At 38.9% G+C, this 18,020-nt stretch overlaps 1 protein-coding gene across 5 annotated transcripts in view; it reads right to left on the bottom strand.

The window, feature by feature from the left end:
* Positions 1-18,020, bottom strand: part of MTMR2 (myotubularin related protein 2) — an 85,991-nt gene that overhangs the window by 27,038 nt on the left and 40,933 nt on the right. For all 5 annotated transcript variants that reach the window (XM_072968939.1, XM_072968937.1, XM_072968940.1 and 2 more), the window contains 3 exons: positions 6,041-6,116; positions 418-512; positions 152-262 (listed from right to left, as the gene is read on the bottom strand). In XM_072968939.1, the coding sequence (XP_072825040.1) occupies positions 152-262; positions 418-512; positions 6,041-6,086 (252 nt within the window). In that variant the 5' untranslated portion in view covers positions 6,087-6,116. The remainder of the gene's footprint in view (positions 1-151; positions 263-417; positions 513-6,040; positions 6,117-18,020) is intronic.

Below are 18,020 nucleotides of genomic sequence, written 5' to 3'. Positions count from 1 at the left end.
TATTACACCTAAATGTTGTTTTCTTCTACTAGAATGATGTTTTTATTACAAAATCCATTTGACATTTTGGAAACCGATTTCTAAACACGGGCTCTATTTAATACAAAGCTTCGCAAACCAAATAAAATTGCATACGTATTACAACATTTACCTTGCATACAGTTTCTAGTCCGTAAGAATTTTCACCTCGACTAGAAGCACCACCAATTTTTTCTACTCTGCTTATAACACCAAGAGAAGCATCTAAAACAAATGGGGGATCCTAAAGGAAGGAAAAAATAAATAAAGCTGAGCAACTGATACTGTACAATTATAGCTGAGAAAAATCTTAATTAGAAATGCTTTAAATAAAAATGATCAAAGATGAACAATCAACACATAGATGTACATATAAAAATCTAATCTGACAAGTCTTACCCGTTCCATGCTTTTGAAATATAACCTGTAATTCGTAACAGTCAGAGTTCCTCGGACAGCACCAGTGAATGGACATATGTAAGTTACATCTTTGGCTGAAAAGGAGAAGAGTCCACAATTTACTGTATATTGCACACTATTAAAAACTGCATTATCATCTTTTCACAGGTAAAATTTAATAGAAGTCTGACTGCTAGTCTAAACAATGCTTGAAAATCACAGAGTCGATGATTCAAAGTGACCTGGGAAGCCAAAGCAAGCTTCCAATCACACACTAACCTGGGGAAGGAATGCAGAATGAATGGGGAGGACTGAAGAGGCAGAGGGAGACAGAACACAGGCAAACCAAGGCGGCCACTCTCCCTGGTGACACAGCAGGCACAGTAGTTGGAGTAGTGCACGGAGGCGTGGTAGTAATGGTGGTAACAGTGTCTCAAGTCACGGCCACCAGCCAGCTAATCAGATCTTCCTAGATCACCTCCTGGTCGTCTTCTGGCCACAGTCTAGTGTGTCAACATTCCTCTACATACACAATCCCCAAAACATGTAATACCAGAAACTGCTGACCTGGTTATATTTATGGGGAAAATGCTGCAGGGGAAATGAAATGTATGTGAAATGTAATTTCTTAGAAAAATAATAGTATGATATGAGGGTATTATATTCCTAACCAAACAATTGATGTCAAACTTTGTAGAGAAATAAACAGAGCATTATTTAATAAAATGATAAATAATGAATCTATACAGTATTACTGATTTTCAAAACATGTGTTAATTAAATAAGCCGGGTAACACTGCTGCCACTAGCTCAAAATATTTACTATGGTAGAGTTTATAAAGCCTGATACAAAGTTTTTTAAAATCTTCAAATATTCATAAATCCCTGCTATGTCATTACTGCAGTAAATCAGCAGATAAAGGAATATTTTCATTGTTCCAGGGAAGTATGGCACAATTAGGAGCAAAAACTTTCTAAGAACCTTTCAAGGGGCTTCCGGGAAAACTGAGGAGGATGAAGTATGTTTAATGATGTACTGCAACTTCCTGACTTTGCTTTCTGTTCATCACTCTGAAGAAGTGATTGCTTTGTATGGAATCTGAAATGAGACTGATCTTCTAACAAACATTTCTAACGTCTGAAACAGCTCCCTTGGGAATGTGCGAGTCTGAGCTACATTTTTTAAATCATTGTTTCCAACGCATTTCCAGTGTTTCATTTAGAGGGAAGCTTTTAAAATTAAATAAGCTCATCATTATATAGAAAGATACGTAAACTTGCCTTGCATACATCTCCTTCCTTGCTCTTAGGAATTTTTACCTCAACTGGGAAAACTTTAGTCAATGTTACTAAAAACATTTCTGGATTCTTTCCAGAGCCAGTTTTCTTAACTCACACAAGAAAACCAATCTTATTATTCTATATTTTACTATAGAATAATATGTCCCCCCTAGGCCAGAGTTTTCGTTACACCTTCCCCTTTATTCTGAAGTCATGAAATAATATGCATGAAAGTGCTTTCAAAATAAAAGTACTGCACCAAATACAAGGGGTCATGCCTAAGTTACTGTTCCCATCACCAGGCTCTGCTTCGTTCTGTCCTGTTTATCCTTTTTCTCCAGGATGGTGGCAGCTAAGCCACTCTCAAGACAGAACTGATGCCAACCTAGCAGGGTGTGTACCAAGTAGAAGGGAGACTGTGACCGGAGCAAATGACGACAGTGCCAACCAGCACTGACACCAGGCACTCCAGAATTTATAGAGTAATTTTGACCTGAGTACCTCTTTGGCCTTCAGAACAACCCTTAAGTATAAGATTTCTAGTTACCTACAATTTTTAGCAGGCTCAGACAAGTAAAACAAATTGCTTACTGTTTCAGAAGCAGTAACTACTAAGGTGAGGACTTGAATGCAGCTCCGACTGCAAGTCCCAATTTCTTTCCACCATATCACACAAAGCCAAGCCAACAGGTACACAGTCCGCCCCCTGTGTTAGAAGGTGGAATACTGTAGGCCGGGACCACCCCTCCTGCCGATGCGCCCAGGCCACAGTAGTCTGAGACTGTTGCTGCTGCTGTTAAAGCATTCTGTTGATGTTCCAACACCACTCGGACTTTTAAAAACATCTGAACTGCTCAGACCAACTAAGAATCAAATGTCTTTTCTACATGAATTAATACATTCCAGGTTACTCTAGCCTTATATCTTACATTACACTTAATTTTCTGTACAATGATCAAGTCTATACAGATGGTTTTGATTCAAATATTTTATTTATTAGGTATTCCTCTAAATTTTGCAATACTAATGCTGCCTAATGTTACTAAAAGAGCTGAGATTACTAATCCTCTCACATTTTTCCTGAGCTCACTGCAAAAAAAAAAAATCCGTAATAGTTTGTATGAGGTAGACCAAAATGACTTTGAGAATACCTATTTACAAGGATGTAAAATATATACAAATAAAGGTAGTATGTGAGAACATGCAATCTGTGCAGAAAGAGCAGTACAAAAACATACTTTAAGTAATGCAAAGAAGGGCAGTCCATTCAGCTACGGGATCGGAGGACGTTCAGGAACACAGGCAGGTGAGCCGTGCCCCAGTGAGATGGGTAGAGATGCTGATACAGCACTCAGAGCAGGGAAGAAGCTCATCTTGGAAAGTATAGTAACCATTTGGACAAAGGTAAGTATAGTGTCTGGATCTCTCTCGTTTATGTTGCATCGCATTCTTTTCATTCCTTCTCAATCTCTCTGGTCTCTCTTCTACCGTATAATTGTAAAGTGTTCAAAGCTATGTTCTTGGCCCTCTTCTCACTCCATACCTGCTCTGGGTTATTCTCCTTCTTTGATTTTCAACTACTATCCACGTTCTGATGATTCCAAAATATGGACTTCCAGCCCTGATCTCTCTCCTAAGCTCCTAGCAGTTTCCCGTATGTACCTGAAGCTCAATGTACATAAATATTCTATCAAGGGCTCTTGAAAATTGACAGGAAAACATAAATTCAAGAAATCCTTAGAGATTACTCCTTTGCATTTGGTGAACTGACTTGATGTCAGAGTTCAGAAAAAAAGAACAGCCTAGGATGACTGCCAGATTTCTGCCTTGAGTGAACAACAACCAGTGTGGATACTGAGGGAGAGAATAAAAGGAAAGGAGTAAATTTAGAGATAAAGGTCACGACTTCAGGTTTGGAGATGCTGGGTGTAAGGGGTATCTACAGAACACCCAAGGGCATGTGTCTAAGACACAACTGTTTCTATGTATTAGGACAGAGGTTCACACTAGAAGTAACTAATTTTGGCGTCATCAGTGAAAAGATGGTAAGTAAAGCTACTAATTTTGATATGGTCAACCAAAAAGAGCAGACAGGAACGAAGAGGGAGATGAGTCAAGGGTGAGGTCCTAATGGGAGTGTTCTATTTAAAGGAAGAGGAGACAACAACGATACTGAGTGGTAACCTGAAAGTCTTTTATAAGATCATTTATCGTAGCAGAAATAGCAAAAGCTGTGGTTCAGAGAGGAAAAAAACCTGCCACAAAGCTAGCTGTCACTTTACCAGCTAGGTAGTCTCCCTGTGCCTTAGTTTCTTCATCTACAAAATGGGATTAACAACTTTCTCATAAGGTCACTGTGAGGATGACTAAGCTGGACAGGAAACACTCAATATAGTAACAGCTGTGATTATATAATATCCAGCGCTGACAATGTGTGATGTCTAGCTTAGTAAGTAGTTCAGCAGAACAAAAGCTTAGGGTAGAAGCGAGTAGGGGAAAAAAGGAAGTGGGGAGGTATTCAACCGAGAGTTAAGAGCAAGAAGAGGTAAACAGCATGCCAAGTGTGAAGGGACTGAATGTCCTGTGGGCAAGAGCAACACATTCTGGGAGGCGATGCCCCTCTGGCTCGCTTATTTTGACATTAGGAAATGACACCTGGCCAAGGGAAATTAGGCATTTATTAAGTTCTTTTTAAAATTATGATTGATAATAAAATGATCATCCAATGTTATTTATTTATAGAGTTCTTTTATGAACACAAGCATGCAATCTTTGTTTTTAATTGAAGTACAGTGGCTGTACAATATTATATAAGTTACAGGTGTATAATATTAATGATCCACAATTTTTAAAGGCTACATAGTCCATTTGTAGTTACTGTAAGTATTGGCTCTATTCCTGGTGGTGTACAATACAACCTTGCAGCTTATTTATACCTAATAGTTTGTACCTCCTAATCTCCTGCCTCTAACTTGCCCCTCCTCCTCCCCTCTCCCCACTGGTAAGCACTAGTTCTCTACATCAGTAAGTCTGCTTCTTTGTTATATTCACTAGTTTGCTGTATTTTTTAAACTCCACATATAAGTGATATCATAAAATATCTGTCTTTGTCTGACTTATTTCCTTTAGCACAGTGCCCTCCAAGTCCATCTATGCTACTGCAAATGGCAAAATTTCATCCTTTCCCTATGGCTGAGTAGTAACCCAGGTATACATACACCACATCTTCCTTTTCCATTCCTCTGTAAATGGACACCTAAAAAAGAATGAAATCTTGCCACTTGCAACAACATGATTAGACGTGAAGGGTACTAACTTAGTAAGTCAGACAGAGAAAGACAAACATCATATGTTTTCACTTACATGTGGAATTGAAAGAACAAAACAAGGGAACAAATACAACAAAACAGAAACAGACTCACAGATACAGAGAGCAACCTAGTGGTTACTAGATGGGAGAGGAATGGGGAAAGGGGCAAAACAGGTAAAGGGGATTAAGTGGTACAAACTGCCAACTGTAAAGTAATTAACCTACAAGAATGTAATGTACACAGGAATATAGTCAATGTTTTATAATAACTTTGCATGGTGTGTAATCTATAAAAATACCAAATTACCATATTGTACACCTGAAACCAATATAATACTTTAAGTCAACTATATTTCAATAAATAAATAATTTTAAAATTTAAAAAGCTATGGGTATTTGCAGATTACCACACAAATGAAACAGTGAAAGCATGAGGACAAAAAAATTGCTTAAGAGCTTGTTTCTAGTTTCCAGTCCATACAATCAATTAATGCTGAGTTCTCTGGGCTAGACAAAGAAATGCACCCACATGCAAATGGCTTGCTTTACAATGGAGATGAAATATATTTATCCCCAAATCGACCTGAGTTTATTCAGAGTAGCAAAAAAATAAAGACGCAAAAAGAGAGAATGTGTTTTAAGAAAAATGACTTGTACAAAATGAAAACTAACTGTTTTTTTTATCTACACAACCCACTCTCTTATTCAAAATAGTGAAATTTACTTTGATGGAATTCAGCTACAGTTTGTTTGTTTTTTTGAGTCACCTACTTTCAATGAAAGTAAAGCAAACCAGAGGAGCAGCAGAATATAGTTCAATCTGCATGTTTCCCAGAGGTCCAAGTACAAACACAACCAACAGGTCTAGAGCTAGGCTCTCAGGACACCCTGGGTATCGGGAAGGCAGGCAGTGAGGAGCCCGCCAGAGAGGAGGCGTCTGGGCAGTGAGGCTGTCCTCTGCACACCGAGAGCGCTGAACAGTCTGTACAGTCAGAAAGGAGAAGACATTCGACAAAAAATACCATTACAGACCCATGTCTTTAATATTTTCTCCTGGAAGCAAGGGCGGTTCTTCCATTTCTGCTAATTTGTTAGACTCCCTCAGGACCTGGGTTGGGATGGGGAAGAGAGGGCAAGAAAAGAAACATTTTTTATTCAAAGGCTAATCTAATTTTTTACGTAAATTTCAATTGATCTTATTTAAAGTTATAACGTCGTATCACATATACTTCTTTAAATCAAATTACAAAGACTGTAATGTTGGCACATATAACATATGAAGTTGCTGTTTTTCTACAGAGCATTTACTGAGTGCCTAACTGTATAAGGTTGTATACAAAACACTGCACATTTTCTCACTGGATCCTACAAAAGCCCTTTAAGGTAGGTGTTATTATCCTCATTTCATAGATGAGGGAAAAGAGGCCAGCTGTGACATTTAACTTGAGTTCAAGATCCCATAGCTAAAAAGTGTTAGAGCCTAGCCTTGAATTATAGTCACGGTGGACTGCAAAGTCCATTTTCTTTCCCTTAAGCCATGCCCAAGGGCCTTAGTGCCTTGACACTTGGATAAAATCAAGTTCTCATGTAGTTTTAATGTGTAGAGAATTTGGAAATGATGCTGATAATCTTGTTGAGAGAGATGTGATTAACTTAATTAAATAGATGAAAATCATGATTAACAACATTTATTGAGTAGTCACTCTATGAAGAATGTTACATGGGACTACAAGGAAGAATGTAAAGGTACAGTGTCATAGTTTTCCAATGGATTTACAACCCAGAGACGACACACACAGTTGTCTTCTGGTAAGTATATCCCACTAGCTACCAAAACCTTCCTCTTTCACTGCCAAACAAGAAACTTACTGTCTCCAGTTCTGTATCCCCCATTGATTCCTCAACCTTCCACGATCTGGCTTTGCCACGTAACCCAGCTCCAGCCCCTTCCAAGGGCCCTGTTTTCCTCTCAGTAACCTCCTCATTATTAAAGACACTGGCGCTTCTCAGCCTTCACTTCTACCTCCTTTGACAGTATCTGCACTTGCCTGCTTCTGAAAGCTTACTCTCCTGTCTGAACTCTTCCTTCTCCAGCCATTTGTTTTCAATGACCTTTATATTCCCTTTTCTCAACCCACCCTGTTCCCTGTTCAAAGGTGCCCACTTCTCACTTTACTCACTTCCTGATGACTTCATTCCTTTACCTATGACTGCACCCAACTCCAATCTACATGGCCAGCTGAGATTCTTCTTGGACTCTAGTTCCATACACCCAATTGCTTAATGTTCCTCTCCATCTAGACGTCCCACAGACACTTTGAACTCAAGAGATCTCAAACTGACCTGTGTTTCAGACTCTGCAAGAGCCACTACCATCCATTTGGTTGTCTAAGCTGGCCTGCGGGGAGGGCCGAGCGGTGGTCTCTGTGAGCAGACTCAGGCCGTCTCCTTCAACCTTAATCTGTTCTGTCAGACTGGGAAGCAATATTACTAGAAAGAAGATTCTCAATTTTTTAAAAAAATGCTTTTCGACTTTTATTTCCTTCTATCCAAAGAGCAGACAGAGTCCTCGAAAGAAGGTAAAAAGGAAGAAAGAGCAAGGTACTACCGCTGCCTAAAGGGTCACCTCCTGTGGCCGTCAGACCTGGGCTGGCTGTCTCCTCGCACAGGCTCCCACCCGCACTCCCCACGCCCCTCTGACTGCCTGTCTGTCCTTCCCACCAGGCTCCTAGAGAAGAGGCACCGCAGCTCATACACTTTCGAATTCTCAGTAAAAATGTAAAATGAGGCACATGTGTAGTTTTTAATTGTCTTGTAGTCACACTTAAAAAAGTAAAAAGAAACAGGCAAAATTTGATTTTAATATCTTATTTAACTCAGTAAGTAAAAATATTGTCACTTCAACATGTAATAAATATTTTAAAGTATGAATGAGACATTTAATATTCTTCTATTCATACTGAGCTTTCAAAATCCAGAGTATGTTTTATACTTCTAGCACGTCTCAACCAGCCCAGCCACATTTCAAGTGCTCTGCAGCCATCTGCCTAGTGGTGCCCAAACTGGGCAGCACTAATCTAACGAATTTAATTCTTACTGATAATCAAGCCGTTCCCTAGGTTAAGTTAGGTGCTTAGGGGGAATTAGACTAAAGGGTTAACATGATTGTCACAGCCCAATGTTCACCAAAGGACAATAAATGAAGAACTACAAAGCACAAATTACTTCTGTTCAACAAATTTGCAATCTAAACAAATTCATATTTTTGAAAAATTTAATTTCACAAAGTCACCTTAGTGCAATACTTAAATAACTAGAATATACACACATATGTATTGTTTTAATATTCCACATTCTGAAACTGAAAAAAAAGTCATTGCCTGTTCCTGACATAGTCTTTTATGTAGTCATAAAAGAAACGTGAGAAAAAAGGAAAGAAGAGGGAGGGAGGAAGGGCGGGTCTATGAAGATGCAGAAAAACAGGATAAAAAGTTGCATGATGCAAATACATAGACTTCTGGGTCCAAGTCCTGACTAGCTACGTACTCTTAGACAAGGTGCTCAACTTCTTTATGCCTCATTTTCTCCACTTACAAAATTGTAATAATTATAGTATCCCACAAAAGGGTTGTTATAAAAATTAAATGAGTTAATACATTGAAAGCATTTATATCAGTGTTGACACAAAATAATACTTAATAAGTGTTTTCTATTAATAATAATAATGATAGTAATAATTTAAGCTAACAAGATTGCCAGAATCTGGTAAGAATTTCTAATTATGAAAACAATTAGACCAAAAGATATGAATAAATAATACACAGTATGCTGGAAAAGTCAAACAAGGCTACACATGCGAAAGGTCATATGAAGGGAAGCTGCTTTACCCTCTGCCCACTGTCTACCACTTGACTTGAAAAGACGAAGATTATGGCACTTACAAAGCTGGGCAGCTACCGCACAGGTAGACCTCCTCGTAGTTGCTATAGTGTTGTTCCCCACAACTTCCTCCCTTTCTATATTTCTACTTTCAGAAGGAAACTGCAAACCCCAGAAAATCCGTGCGCTGCAGACAGGAGCGGAGAGAAAGGCAGTTCGGGCAGAGGCACAGGTGCACGACGAGGTGCAGCCTTCGCATCGGTAAAGCTTTGTAAAGTGAGAAAAGGCACAGGGAGCCACAGGCAAGCAGTGAATGCTGAGACCCACAGCTCCCTTACACCCTCCCGGACCGGACCACCAGACAGCAGGACAATGACGACAAGCAAGACAAACACCTCTGCTTGGGAAATCTGCCCGAGACGACAGACTTTTAATAACAGGCGTACACGGGAGGGTACACGTGAACAACTCCCTTAAGAGCTGAAGTTAGAAAAAGGAACTCCAACAACTGAGCGGAGCAGGGCCAAGGGCAATCCAGAGCCTGTGTTTACCAGCAAACACTGATCCTGGACAAATGTATCCCTAATAAGGCAGAAGAGGGAAAAAATGGGGCCCAGAAAAATAGACTCTTTGATGAGGAAAAGGAAGGATCAGCCTGAAGCTCAACAGACGAGCAATCCTCTGAAAGCGATTCCCTGTGAGCACGAGCAGGACCACTTATAAATCATTTGACATGCCTAAAAGGAAACCCGAAAACCCAGGGACAGAAAGGAGTGGCTGAAACTCAGAAAAATGAGTAAAATAAGGAATGACAGCAAAAATTGTAAATGTCATAGCAGAAATAAAATCTGTGTTGGAGTTAAGAAAGAACTGAGTGGATTACTTAGAAAACAGCACTTATGTAGAAGGCAAACATGAGAAATCCTGTAAGAATTTATAGAAAAAGAACAGACGTAAAAATCATGAGGGAGATGATGACCAATAAAAGAATTTCATTCCCTAAAGGAAAAAAATGAAACAGGAATGGAAGCAATAATCCCGTATGTAACTGAAGAACATGCTTTTGCAATAAAGATCTTCTAAGTCTGTTGATCAAAACAGTTTGCCATGTTCCACATAAAAATCAATGAACATAGACATCTCTCAGTGCATCTTAGCAAAAATTTTTTGAAACTCTAATTAAAAAATAAATTATGAGAATATAGACAAAAATTTTTAAGACAGAGTAGTTACACACAAAGGCAAAATCGAGGCTACCTTCAGATTTCTCTATAAAACTATATTACTAGAAGACAATAGGAAAACGTTATCAGATTCTTGAAGGAAAATGCTCTGACCTCTCTAACATGGAAACCATTCTCAGATATGCCAAGTCAACAAAAATGTAACTCACTTGTCCTATTCTTGAAAAAAGAAAAAAAATGACCTGTGACAGTAATTAAGCTGAAAAAGAGGAATCAAAATTAAAACTCATATATAAGAAATCTGTGCTGTGCAGGAAAAACAAGTTTTATACCCTAACTACCCTCCAGCCAAAAAAAAAAAAAAAACCCATTTACTGCCACCGTACTAACCCGTGTGAGTCTTAGCTTCATTACTTATATTATTAAGATAATATTAATATCCAGCTTACAGGCTTGTGAGTAGGAGATGAGACAGCTGCATCATAAAGAGATTTGCAAGGGGCTATTAAAATGTAAGAAATACTTATTATCCACTTAACAGAAGCGTCAACATAAATTTTCATTGTCTCTTCTCTCAATGGCTCATTCACATGGTGCTTTATTCCTCTGCTCTAAAATCACAGGGAGTAATATTTGAGACAGCATGTCATAAATACACAGGGAACCATAAATCTCTAACTCGAACTACTAACTTCTAGATTTAGCTACAGAATAGCAAGCATCTTACTTTTCTAAAGGAAGCAGCAAAGGAGTGATGTAGCATCATGGTACAATAAGACATCCTTTATTTTTATTGCCCTTCAATGTCTAAAACTAGACATCTATCCATGAACAAAAGTGCCCCATGGGAGCTATGGAAGCCAGCACCATGTGCCGAGGGACCCAGAAGGAGTCTCACCCACCTGTGCACCACGTAACCAGCAGGTGAACCTGGTACAGGCTGTGCAATCAGCAGGCAGGAGCCTGTGAACTGACTCCACCCCTTGCGACAGCGGTGCCTGGAGAACACTGACTAAGGAAGACACCCATAGATGATAAAGCCTTTATGGAAGTCTAGGTTCCAAAAGACGTTCCAGCACTCCATTTGAACAACAACAACAACAAAATACAAGTTTGGATGCATCAGAGTGGTTATTAAGGGGACCTTTGCCAGTATCACCCCTCCCCAAAAGGGGTGGGTGAGGACCCCTGGTAAAAGGGGTAACAGTGAATGAATACCCAGCCTCCCCAGCTGTGCAGACACTGCTAAAGAAACCAATCTCTCTCCCACAGCCCCAGAGTATTAAAACAGGAGCTCCATGACTGGGAAAACGGAGGACTTCCGGAAAGAGGCAAATAGTAATATTAAAGGGATGTGCATTCTAGACTCCAGCAGGACGCCTACCTATGAGCCACTGGGAAAACTTTACCCAAGGATCCCCTAATCTGACCCACCAGAACTCCCAGTGCCCCAAATGCCACAAGCACATCCTCCTCACCCTGCAGCTAGCTCCTTGTTCACGATTCTAAGGGCAACAACAGTGAGAGTAAGCTCAGGTAGACGGGGTACACAAAGAAACCAAGCCAGGGTCCGTGGACAAGGGAGAAACCACAATCTTGAGCTGTGGCACCACCTCTGGGACAATGAAAGACATATTAGCTGGTTCATTGTAAGATCTAGAGAAGACATGCAAGCTTAAGAATTCTACCACAAGAGGTAGTAAAAAGTGTGGAGCAGGTGTATGGACAAGGTTGGAGAAAGCCCCAGAACATAAACAGGACCAACAAAAAGTATCTCTCTGCTAGTAAAGATTGGAGGAGGTAACTGTTACTTCAAATGCCAAAACAGCAATGTAAAACTACAAGGAACCTGAAGAATAAAGGAAACATGAAATTACCAAAAAATCATGATCATCTCCCAGTGACTGAAGGCAGAGATACAGAGATCTGTGGCTTACCCAATAAAGAATTCAAAATAGCCATCTTGAGGAAACCCAATGAGCTACAAGAAAATAGACAATTCAGCAAAATCCAGAAAGCAACACATGACCATAATGAGAAATAGAGACAGAAATCATTAAAAAGAATCAAACAGAAATTCTGAAGCTGAAGAATTCAGTGAATGAAATAAAGAATGTAAGAGAGAGCACCACCAGCAGAGCAGAACAGACAGAAGACTGAACCCATGAGTTAGGAGATAGGAACTCTGAAATAACCAGTCAGAAGAGAAGAATGCAAGAGAGTAAAGAAGGCCTACATGACCTCTGAGACACTATCAAAAGAACCAATAGCAGAATCATTGGAGTCCCAGAAGGAGAAGAGAAAGGAAAGGGGGGAATAAAGCTTATTAAAACAAAATAATGGCTGAGAACTTCCCAAACCTGGGAAGAAGGTTGGACATCCAAGTTCATGAAGCTAATAGATCGCCTCATTATTTCAATCCAAAGTGGTCTTCTCCAAGACACAGTATAATGAAACTGTCAAAAATCAAAGAAAAGAGAAAATCCTCAAAGCCATAAGACAAAGACTGTAACCTACAAGGGAACCCCCATTAGGCCATCAGTAGATTTCTCAGCAGAAACCTACAGGCCAGGAGAGAGTGGAATGATATATTCAAAGTGCTGAGAGGAAAAAATTGCCAACTAAGAACACACTATCCAACAAAGGTATCCTTCAGAAATGAAGAAGAAATGAAAATTTTCCCAGATGAATAAAAGCTAGCTCTACCATACAAAATCACCACCACTAGATCTGCCTTACAAAAAATGCTGAAAGGAGTTCTTCAAGATGAAATAAAAAGACACTAATAGTAACATGAAAACATATGAAAATATACAACTCACTGATAAATATACAGTGAGACTCAGAAAAGTCTAATTCTGTAATAGGATAGTGTGTTAACCACATTAACATATTATAAAGTTCAAAGGAAAAGAGTATTAAAAATAACTATAGCCAGTAAAATTTCTTCATGAATATGCAATATAAAAAGAGGTTAATTTTGACATTAAAAACATTAAAAGTTCAATGTAATCCCTATCAAAATTCCACTGGCATTTTTCAACAGAAATAGAAAAAAAAATTCTACAATTTGTATGGAACCACAAAAAGATCCTGAATAGGAAAAGTAATCATGAGCTGGAGGCATCATGTGTTCTGGTTTCAAGCTATATTACAAAGCTATAGTAATCAAAACAGTATGGTACTGGCATTAAAAAGACATATACATCAACAGAACAGACTAGAGAGCACAGAAATAAACCCATTCATACATGGTCAATTAATTTACAACAAAGTTGCCCAAGAATATACAATGGGGAAAGGAAACTCTCCTTAGTAAATAAATAGTGCTGGGAAAACTGGAGAGCCAAATGCAGAAAAGTAAAACCGGACTCCTGTCTTACACCATACACAAGAATCAACTCAAAAGGAATTAAAGAATTGAGTGTAAAGCTCTGCAAACATAAAACTCCTAGAAGAAAACATAGAGGATACTAAGCTCCTTGACGTCAGTCTTGGCAATGACTTTTTGGATTTGACACCAAAAGCAAAGGCAGCAAAAGCATAAATAACAAGTGGGACCACATCAAACTAAAAAGCTTCTGCACAGCAAGAAAATGAAAAGACAACGTATCGAACAGGAGGAAATATCTGCGAATCATGTATCTGATAAGGGGTTAATATCCAAAATATATAGAGAATTCATAAAAATCAACAGTGTGTTAGGAAATTTTCATAACAAAATGAGGGAAGGAGAGGAGGGTAAGGATTTTAAACCTGACCAGTCATGTGAAGGAAAATCCCTGCAGGTCTCTGATAAGAGTAAATGGCATGGTCAGAAAGGTGCAGAAAGCTGGGTATGATAAAGATGAAAGGATAACAGATTAGGAGAAAAACATCAAAATCCTGGAACAGGCTGTGGCAGCAGAAATAAAGAGGTATATGTGATAACCTGTGGGAAGAAGCGATCGACTTTGACTCAAGGCTTATAAAGCAGATGCAAACAATTGTTGTATAATACTTGATGATTCTCCCTTGAGAAGAATTCTCGACTCAACAGATGTGTTAGTAATGAAAAAGAAATGCAGACTAAAGGAAGGAAGGAGTCAAGGTCAAAACAAGAGGTCACTCAAAAACAGCAGGGGCCTACCTTCCTAAAATAAGAGTAGAGAAACTAAGACAGGGAAGCCAGGCTGATTCATCAGGTTCGCCTGCATTCACATGGGAGTGTCTTCAGCAGAGAAAAAGCTATAAACCCTCAGATACACGAAGAAGAGAGAACTCCCCAGGAGAACCTCCCTGGAATACATAAGACACTTTCTCATACTGGCCCAAAGTAATGTTACTAAAGGGGTATCCACTCCGTTTCCCATCAGATGCGTTAGATGCCAGCCTGCCTCCGGAGCTCTGGCTATATCAATAGATAAGATTGTTCAAAGTCTGTTCTTTAATAGCATTTAATACAATAGTGAATCCTTTTCTTAACTATCAAGAAGAGTCTATTAACACATTAAAATCTTGCTGGTCAGGAAAAAAAAAATCATACAGATTGAAATTTTTAATTCTTTTTTATTCCTAAAACATAATTCAGTTTTGTTCTCTCCCCAACCATGCTCTCCCCCCACTTTCTTCTATGTCCTCTTTATCAAACTGTTTTCACAGCGCTCAGTAACTTTCCACGTGACCCTAACCTATCTCCCTTTCTCTGATCAGGAAATCACTACAAAGGAAATTCAGAAACCTTGTCTCTAATGATGACCTGAAAGTTGGCAAGTTTATGGGTCAGTCTTCACATGGAATGTTGGATAATAGAAAAACAGGAAAGAATTTTTCTGAAAGCTGCAAAACACTACATTATAATCACCTGAAAGGGAAAAATAAGTCTGCAGAAGTTACAAACTATCTTCCACAGTTTCTTTATGTAAAAATAATGAACTTATTCTTCACTGGATAGTTCTACTAGAGAAAATTATTTTATATGAGTCCTCACTTTATTCTATTTTTATACTTCACTGACAAACCACAGAGCAGGCAAAAGAACCACACAAACAAAAATTTGAACAGGGTAGAGCCACAGACTGGCATCTGGAATGGATCTTACTGGTTATATATTTTAAAGTGTATCCAAATTCAAGGACAAGGAAGCCCTTTCTTTTTATAACACTGCCAAGGGCAATGTGGTTTTCAGCTGAAACCACAAGTAGTAAGAGGTGGGTAACATTACATCACCGTCACTGCTTCAACAACAACAACAACAACAACAACAACAACAACAACAACAACAACAACAAAGGGTGAGTATCTACAGAGGAACAGACTGGAAAGCACCACTTCATGCTAGGGGTTGACTGTGCCCCTCAGTAAGACAGGCTTAAGTATGAACTGACAGTATCTTGGCACATGATCTTATTTGGCAATAAGGTCATTGCAGAAGTAATTAGTTAAAATGAGAATATACTGGGTAGGATGGGCCCCTAATCCAATATAACTGTTGTCCATATAAGAAGACATCCCTATGAAGATGCAGAGATCCAGGGACAATGCCGCGTCAAGATGGAGGCAGAGACTGGAGTGACGGGTCTACAAGCCAAGGATAGTTGGTACGGAACAAATTCTCCCTCCAAGCCCTCAGAACTAACCAACCCTCCCAACACTTTGATTTCAGATTACTAGCCTCCTAAAAGAAAAAACACTATTTTTCTATCTTCTACTCTCAACACTTCTGACATCAGGTATGTAGGTTTTTCCACATCAAGCTATTTCCCAATTCTCAGCAGATACCAGTTACTACACTATCACCCAGAGTCAGTGCAGACCTCACACTGTAAGGGCTCAGTCCCACAAGACTGCCCCCCACTTCAAACACCAAACTCAAGTCCCAGGTGGTCACTGGCATATCTGACCAACTGTCTATACATCAGGGGCTCCTGCAACCCGTCCTTGGTTTCAGTAATTTGCTAAAATGGCTCACAAAACTCAGGAAAACACCGTACCTACATTCACCAGTTTATTAGGAAGACCAGGACTCAGAAACAGCCAGACGGAAGACCTGCCTAGGGCGAGGTACGCGGTATGAGGCTATGAGTAGTTTCCGTGCCCTGAATGAGCACGTTATGTATGAGGGACTATGAGAAGAATCCCTGTCTACAGAGATGGGGTTGTATCTGGGAGGAGCTGAAGATACAGTGTGATAACTGTGATAGGACCAGACATGAGAAACCCTGAACACAAGGCTTAGAAGTCTGCACTTACTACTGTAAGAGACAGGGATCCCCTTGAATAATTTTTAAACTAGGGTGTCCATCATGATGTCAGAGAAAGACCAGCCTTACAGTAGTGCATGAGCTGCATCAGAGAAAGACAAGTTCATCAGACGTAAGAACTAGGGGACTAGTAAGAATGGAAAGTAAAGGGGGAAATGAGCATTCTTCAAAAGACATGACATTTTGATACAAGAGAAAATAACTTAGTACTTCTCATTCTCTTCCATTGATTCAGTCAAAACACTTGCTGAGCACCTTCCACATTCCAGCTGCTCTAAGGGTACAAGAGGGGACAACATTACATCTTATCTGTATATCTCATAGTATTGTCTTTTTCTCTCCAGAAAGTTTATTTTTCCTTAAATTCTTTTTTATAAATGCCCTCCAGTATTTTCTTGTAAGTATTTTAAATGTAGTAGCACTTTATTTACTTACAATGTAGACTGCTTTAGACTGCTGTGTCCTCTCCACTCCCAAGGTATACATTCATCTTCATACCTACTATACAATAACCATTGATCTGCTTCCTCCTTCTCCACTACATGACCCTACGCTTCATGCCAGCAGAGGCCATGTCTTACTGGATACTTTCCCCGGAACACGCAGGAAATTTTGAAAGAGTGCAGTGAGTTAGTGGATAAATGCCCAGATTTTACCTGAACTATGAATAAAATACAGACTTTCCTTCTTTAGTTTCCCGGATGTAACTGACAAGTAGTTTCAAGTTTCAGTCAATTAGGAGTATTCCTAAACTTTTCCACCAATTAAATACAGCAAATGGGAGGATAAATGTTCCCAGTGTCCTACGGAGCTTCAGGATAGAACTGGCCACAAGTGTAAAATAGCTTGTAAGTCACATTGATTCAGGCACTACTCTATGCGCTAGGAGACACCCGAGGCTCCTGCCTTTGTAGAGCTGAATTTGAGAGAGGTCAGATGAACAGTATTCAAACAAACAAGAAAAGGTCCTTACCACTTTAGCACAATAAAATTTTTTGTTTTCATTTTTTATAAATGAAACTTTTAGAGTTTTTTTTTTTATATGTAACAACAAAAATAATCGTTTCTTTTATGGTTAATATTTTTGGGTCTTATTTTAAAATTCCTTCCGGACAGAAGTCACAAAGATAGTAGTAAATTTTCTTTAAAAATTTTAAAATTTTGATTTTTCACTTTTAAAATATTTAGTCTAATGAATTCAACTTTTGTGCATATATGAATTAAGAACCCAACTTCTTTTTTCCCTCCAATATGGCTAACCCAGTGCTGATTCTTTCCCCACTGATTTGTTATATCATCTCTGTCATATACAGAGTTCCTGTAAGTATCAGTCTCTCTTCCTGAACCTTGTCATGTCTCATTCATCTATTTCTGTTCTAATTACTTTAGTTTTATGTTTGATTAAATGGATCCCCACCTCTTCATGTTTCTTCTTAAGTAATATTGACCTTTTATCTTTTCATATAAATTTTAGGATAAGCTTGCCAAGTTCAGCAAGATAAACTTAAATTTGATTTGAAATGATACTGAATTAAAAGACATACTGAAAATATCTGACATTATCAGGCTTTTGTGCCTGCTCACATATTTGAGATAGTTTTAGGTTCTTTAATAAAGTTTTATAACTTCCATAAAGTTCTTGCATATCTTTTGTTAGACTTATTGTTGAGTGATGTAATTTCATTGTGCTTGTGACTGTAATATTTT

This window comes from Vicugna pacos, chromosome 10, assembly GCF_048564905.1.
Source record: "Vicugna pacos chromosome 10, VicPac4, whole genome shotgun sequence".
In the NCBI taxonomy this organism is placed as follows: Eukaryota; Metazoa; Chordata; class Mammalia; order Artiodactyla; family Camelidae; genus Vicugna; species Vicugna pacos.
The sequence above is the reverse complement of the archived record's forward strand: the minus strand, read 5'-3'. Positions and strand labels throughout refer to the sequence as shown.